The 6,506-nt window shown below is 37.4% G+C and overlaps 2 protein-coding genes across 2 annotated transcripts; both read left to right on the forward strand.

Moving 5' to 3' along the window:
- Positions 1-1,184: 1,184 nt before the first annotated feature.
- On the forward strand, positions 1,185-3,006 carry scpp7 (secretory calcium-binding phosphoprotein 7). Its single transcript, XM_046046196.1, has 7 exons — positions 1,185-1,243; positions 1,575-1,619; positions 1,851-1,898; positions 1,993-2,034; positions 2,279-2,335; positions 2,426-2,584; positions 2,907-3,006. Exons 1-7 carry the CDS (start codon positions 1,190-1,192, stop codon positions 2,949-2,951), a joined length of 450 nt encoding a protein of 149 aa, XP_045902152.1. The 5' UTR covers positions 1,185-1,189; the 3' UTR covers positions 2,952-3,006.
- A 1,065-nt stretch (positions 3,007-4,071) lies between these two features.
- Positions 4,072-6,223, forward strand: scpp5 (secretory calcium-binding phosphoprotein 5). The gene is made up of 11 exons (XM_046048127.1): positions 4,072-4,155; positions 4,260-4,333; positions 4,441-4,500; positions 4,696-4,752; positions 4,892-4,942; positions 5,044-5,112; positions 5,264-5,293; positions 5,402-5,449; positions 5,547-5,597; positions 5,692-5,775; positions 5,957-6,223. Exons 2-11 carry the CDS (start codon positions 4,280-4,282, stop codon positions 5,972-5,974), a joined length of 522 nt encoding a protein of 173 aa, XP_045904083.1. The 5' UTR covers positions 4,072-4,155; positions 4,260-4,279; the 3' UTR covers positions 5,975-6,223.
- The last annotated feature ends 283 nt before the right edge of the window (positions 6,224-6,506 follow it).

Raw genomic sequence — 6,506 nt, forward strand, 5'->3', positions numbered from 1 at the left:
CCGAGCAGGTAGTGCACAGTGGGGTAATACAGATTTTAAGTTGAAAACAGCTGCCTGCTGTGGCCCCAAAAAGAGGTTGATGACAGCGGTGAAACTGAACCAAAACAGTGAGCTTAAAGATGCCCAAATTTTCCATAGAGGAACTGCTCAGTTAAGTGATAATTCTCTGTGGGTTCGTCACTACAAGCAAAACCATCATTGGTAATGAAAGAATATTAATTATAGCAGCTTTAATATATTACATTTCATGTACATGTACTTAAATTGTCACTGTGACTTTATTTTATGATTTTTTATTATATATATGCATACAGCAACACCCTTTGGTCTTTAAATTCTACCTGGGTTTCATTAAGTTTGAGTAGTTCTCACAAATACTATATGTATATGACTTTATTAACGTTACTAAGTGTTTTTCTGACCAGCACCTTAATGTAAGTCAAATCACCATGGTCCTTTTCTTCACAATGAATTTTGCAGCACTTCCCACAGGCTCTCATACAAGTGACTGTTTGACTACTGTTTTTTCTTTATTAAATTAGGTCTTAACAGGCCTCAAACTGGAAGAAATGGTAAAACTGTATATTTACTGTAACTGAATAATTATAATATTCATCATCCAGACACCATTAGCTATAAGGTACATGGGACGTCTGTGATAAGATGTGATATTTTAGAATGACCACCTAAATTTAAAAAAATAATCTTTTAATAGCTTCACTTATGAAATCTGACTCCTATCCATGTGCAACCCTGGTGCCCTTTTTGGGTGTAAAGTGTGAGATGTTGCAAGCGGGCACCTGGTAAAACACATCGGTGAGGGATCAAATGTGATTAATGTGCATTTCAAGCCAAAAATGAAATGCACCGATATAGCTGCCAATTTTGTAATCATAAAAATGAAAATCCTTGGCTGATTGCCAAAACCTGTCATAGGTTTGCTCAGCCTTTTTTTTCCTGACAGCAAATAAATAGGAGTAAATTGCTCTCCACTACTCACACCCCTCCTCAACAATCCTTCAGTGATCGTGTGCTGCCAGAAAGGAAAGGTAATGTAGATATCTAATATCATATGACATTCATTCAAACAGAATTAAAATAATTGAATCTATTTAAATGCTGTTTCAAGTGATGCAGTGAATATTGTCATGTCTAATAACTAAAAATCTCTTTCACAGCTTCATTCAAAATGAAATTCATCCTGCTTGCTGCCTGCATCCTTGGGATGGCTCTCTGTGCCCCTGTAAGGAAAACACCCTCTATTTTAAAAATATATCTCCTTCTTATCTCTCTCTTGAATTATAGCCCTGTAAATATTTGACAAACTAAATCTTACCTTAAGATCCATGTAGCTGTTTTGGAGCTTTTAATCATATCACATAATTTTTATCAGCAGATGGAGTTGTAGATGGTCCAGTTTTTCGAAACACTTTAATTAAGGAACTCCCTGTGCATGTTGGTTGTGTAATGGAGGTTGTCAGTGAATAATATTTACCAACAAAAGTTTGTTTGAATTATTGATTTTATGCTCACCTGCATTGCATTGATTCTACAGTATTTTCTCTTCTTTACAGCACGAGATGTTCATGGAGTTTGACATCCATTATGCTCCGCCTCAGGTACAGTAAGACGCAGCTTAGATCAACTGGTTTGTATCATGACATACACACAAAAACCACAGTAAAAGACACATTTTCAAACATTACTGAATATGCTCCGCACACAGGTCTACTATTATGTGTTCACCACTGATGCAATGACTCTATAGCTGAGCCTGGTATTGGCTGTTTTACTTGTAGTTTGCTGCTACCCTCATCTAAAGGTTAAAATGAATAATGTGATCTTCCCAGGCGGCCCAAGCTATTCCTGCTGGAGCCCCAGTTGGAACCCTGGAAGTTGTAAGAGCTCATTTAAATTTATTTTACACATTTTCTATGAATTTAATCTAATAATCACTCTTTCGTGTAATAATCTTGACTTTTTCATTTCTAGCTCCTCCCAGTTGATGCCCAGAGACAGCCTGTTGGAGGACCTGTGAGTGACACAGTATAGCTTGATTTCTGTGTGCATATAGTACTATGCTGACCCTTAATCCACATATTTTAAGATGCAATGAAAGCCAACAGTACCATCTGAATGAAATGCAATTCATAGGATGTTCAGTCCAACAAAAGGCAGTTTCAGAGCCCACATGTATATCACAGAGTGGAGGTAGATTACGGCTGAGGTACTGTAGATTTAAGTGCATGGGTGTGCTTGCATGTGTTTTCAATGGAAGGTCCGTGGCTTCATCAAGCAGGAGATCCCTCAGCCGAACGGTAAAAGCAAGGAAGTGGTAAGTGCCTGCAGATTATTCATTAGTCTGACAGACGTTAGATGAGATGTTATTGAACTTAAGACCTCATCTCTTTCTCATCTGTTTCAGTTCATCCCCTTCGGCTTTGAGCCGGCAGATCCTGCTGCTGCTGCCCCTGTTGCTCCTGTCGATCCCGTTGCTCCAGCAGCTCCAGCTGCTCCTGCTGCTCCTGCTGCTCCTGCTGCTCCTGCTGCCCCTGTTGTACCTATCATTGCTGCTGGTGCCCCTGTAAGAATGACTGTGGATTTGCATTTTAAGCCATTTAGGTTTATTGAAGAATCAGTAAGACTCACTGTCAACTGTCAACCATATCAATGGTTTAATTGATTTTTATGTACAGTAATAGCTTCAAATGACCGCAACAGGAATGAAACTGAATTGAATTGATGTGATTATGAGGACAACAGGTCCATTCTAATAAATGAGTATTGCGTAAGATAAACAGTCTTCCAACTATTTTTGCTGAGGTGTTGAGAAACACTGACTTGTCAGCAGAGATGTGACAGATCCTCACTCCTGACTGGCTCATCAGAAGTCTCTGTCATTTCAGGTTGACGGACCCGGGGGAGATGATGATGATGATGACGATGACTAAAAAATTCGAGTCAGCAGGACGTGCACACTTTTGTGCCCAGTCAGGTACACATGCACGCAGAATACACATTCACATATTTACAAGGCACAGAGTACTGTACTGTACAATTCAGACAAAATAATTTATGAAATCTGAGGACCTTGTGTTCTCTCTCTGGTTGACTGTTTTTGAATATGTGAACACTTCATCATGAAAAGAACAGAGAAGATGTATTTGCTTCCCTTCACACTAGGTGACCAATGCATTAAGACCAGCAGCCCACCCCGGTGAAAGATGGCCAGCCAACAAAGCTGTTTGAAAAACATGGTGCTGTGTTTTTAAAAAGAAAATTTTTAGGGAGAAAATGATTCTGTCTTTTGATTCAATGCATGTTGGTGTTTCCTCAATCAAATTTGCTATAACTGTGCTTCATAATAAATAAAATAAAAACTGGTCCATTCTCTTCTGGTTCTTTGTTTCAAGCAACTATACATATCATTCATATTATGCGGAGACAAACACACCTAAGTGCTCAATTGCTTTAGTAAGATTCTGTAAAATGTTTTTGATTAATCCTCTACAAGTTGAATTTTTACATCTTAAAATGCATGCAGACTATAAGATTTCAAGATGATTCAAGCTAATATATGAAGGACTCTATTTTTCAATAGTTTAAATGTGCATTTCACTTGAGCAAAAGACATGGGAGTTTCTAAATGTATCACATTCAGTACTTTTATCCTCAGTTGTCTGGATAGACGTGTCTCTGTGAAGTTGTTCTGCTCTGCTGTTGTCATTATTGGAAATAAACTTGCGAGCAACTGGAAAACAAACAATATTACATACTTACATACTAAGTAATAGACATAATATTACTGTTTCAGATATTTATGCCACAAAGTTGCAGTTGCACAGAACCAATGAAACTGTCATGATGGCAGAATGAGGAGCAAGCAGAGTGAAGGTGTCCACTGCTCTAGACAGTGTAATCAAATAGTCTACTATTACACAGAAAGTGGATTTGACCACTGATCATTTAGTAAAGCTGAAGACTAGACACCTGTAGTGTAACTGCTCATTGGGAAAAATCACTCCCATCCGCTGTGATTGGCTGTCAGGTGACCTGGCACCCTATAAAAGAGAAAGTAATTCTGTGGAAGATACGATCTACTGGCATCATCTCCAGCATCAACATTCCTCATCCTCTGGTGTTTTATCGCAGAAGGTGAGTTATGAAGAACTTCAACATAAGCGCATGCAGGCTTTTTTAAAGGATGGCAACCATCCTGTATGACTTTGACTGGAAGTTCTAATGCATTGTGTTGGTAGGACTTGGATAATCTGCAAAAATGAAATTGGCCATCCTGTGCTTCTGTCTGGCTAGCACAGTCTCAGCTGCACCAGTAAGTGTGGTCTCATGACTTATAATATATTCTCAGTTCAGGCAGTGTTCAGATTTTTCTCTGATCTTTCTCTTTCTATTTCTTTCTGTCTTTGTCTTCGTTTTCAGTCCTTCTTTCATTACCTGCCTCATTACGCAGGTTCCCGGCAACAGGCACCACCCTCACAGGTAACCACGCATATTGTGTGCCATTTAAGTTTAGTGTTAAAGGTTATTGTTTTTAATATGCAAAAAAATAATAATATATAGCACACTACAGAGAAAATGCTCCTTGTGATACAGATATGAGGAAAAATATACAGAAATATAGCTATTTAAAGATCAGTGTCTATTGACAATTCTGACGACGTTACATCCATTTAGGTGAAAAATCCCTTCCCAGCTGGCCTTGGAATGCCTGGCGCTTACAGTGTGGAACTAGTATGTCAGACTCTCTCTTTTCTTATATGCAGACTTTCATTTCACTGAAATTTGCTTTTTTTAATGAAATGTTGCTCTTGCTGTGATTACAGCATATGCTCACTGTACGTATGTTTATTTGTGTTTTGTTATTTCTTAGATTTATCCCCACAGATTTGTTGGGGGTGCCGGTGGATCAAACCCTGCACAGGTGCACATGCACATTTGACAGGAGCATCTTCTCTTTTAAGAAATGGGGTAAAAACATCAACTAACTGCCTTTAGCATTTCTTTCTCTCTCTCTCTCTACAGCCCTTTTCTACCCATGGCTTCATCAAATACTCCATTCCTCAGCCACCAGGCAGACAGAGTGTAGAAGTTGTGAGTGCTTGTTTTTCCCCCTAGATTACACACACTGACCAAAAACACTTTGATTATTGCTTGTAGAAGTACAATAAACAACTTGTTGATCAATATTTATTAATATTTCTGTGCTCTTGTTTTTTTTTATTTTTATTTTTTACATTTGCAGTACTACCCCTATGACTTCTCCCAGCAAAGGGTAAACATTTTAAAACTGAGATATTATATAATGCATAATGTAAATATGAAATGACTTCTACATTTTACAGGGTAGAGTACTAAATTGGTGTATTTGCTTTTGTTCCAGATATTGACAAACATGCCTCCTATGGCAAACGTCCCTCACTTTCCAAATGTAAGACATTACTTACTCTAATGATGACTTGTGCTGTTTGTTTTCATATTTTTCATATGTCATAACATACTCACCACTTTTATTTGTTTTTTCACAGGCACTCCCATTTGATTACCCCCCTCAAAATATTCCCCAGCAAATCCCAAATGTAAGAAAAATAAATAATATATGTATTTCATTTTGAGGATGTTTATTTTATTGACTGTTTCTTTTGTCTCATGGTTTCTTTTTCTTTTTTCCAGATTCCCTCATTTGATGCCAATCTTCTTCCATCCGAAGATCCCCTGCAACCTCTCCAGCAGGACCAGCCCACACAGACAAGCCAGGTAGTTATCAATCTACATATTACTGTAAATATATTAACATTTATTAAGAGTTGTACTGCAAATGAATATGCATATTGAAAATTACTGGTGATATGAATAAAAAGCTAATGTCATCTGTGTGGAGAGCATGGAAAACAATATTTAACAATATTTGTTTTAAATTGCTTACTTGTCTTTACAGATGCCGGCGAAGGTGTGAAGTGTGAAGAGACATAAAAAGAGGCAAAACAGTTCCTTCCTCCTTTACATTCAGACATCTGCAGTGGAACAAACAACATTTAATGATTCAGACTAAATCTGTTGTTTCACATGTGCCTTTACTAAAGAATAAAATGCTAAGATGATTATAAAATAACCAGTTTAGAATACTATTGCAATAGTAAACTAAATTGTGACACGGTTATGTGCATAGCATGAAATATAATTCTGCTTTACTTTAGATTCACAATAGAATTTAAATATAATTGTGTTAATGAAGCACTTCGTAATGCTGCATTTCCACACTACATAACAAATGTGCTGCATATGTTCCTTAACTAATTCCACTTCTTCTTAAATGTCATTTTCCTTAAGGAATAAAGTCTAAGTTTTCAAGCAACTTCTGCTTTTGCTGTGTTTAATCAAAGAGTTTTTATGTTGTTGTTGTTGTTGTGGTGAACACACAACTGTAGGGCTGCAAGTTATTTTTCATCACCCTGCTGGTTATCGTATGTAGGAAAAACACTACTTTA

The sequence above is a fragment of the Micropterus dolomieu genome, linkage group LG04, assembly GCF_021292245.1.
Source record: "Micropterus dolomieu isolate WLL.071019.BEF.003 ecotype Adirondacks linkage group LG04, ASM2129224v1, whole genome shotgun sequence".
Classification (NCBI taxonomy): domain Eukaryota; kingdom Metazoa; phylum Chordata; class Actinopteri; order Centrarchiformes; family Centrarchidae; genus Micropterus; species Micropterus dolomieu.

Bases quoted from the DNA above. Each gene is read 5' to 3' on its own strand.
- scpp7 (XM_046046196.1), top strand. From the start codon at position 1,190: ATGAAATTCATCCTGCTTGCTGCCTGCATCCTTGGGATGGCTCTCTGT. The intron at 1,899-1,992 runs GTAAGAGCTCAT...TTTCATTTCTAG, and splicing joins CAGTTGGAACCCTGGAAGTT to CTCCTCCCAGTTGATGCCCA. The intron at 2,035-2,278 runs GTGAGTGACACA...TTTCAATGGAAG, and splicing joins GACAGCCTGTTGGAGGACCT to GTCCGTGGCTTCATCAAGCA.
- scpp5 (XM_046048127.1), top strand. From the start codon at position 4,280: ATGAAATTGGCCATCCTGTGCTTCTGTCTGGCTAGCACAGTCTCAGCT. The intron at 4,501-4,695 runs GTAACCACGCAT...ACATCCATTTAG, and splicing joins AACAGGCACCACCCTCACAG to GTGAAAAATCCCTTCCCAGC. The intron at 5,113-5,263 runs GTGAGTGCTTGT...TTACATTTGCAG, and splicing joins GCAGACAGAGTGTAGAAGTT to TACTACCCCTATGACTTCTC.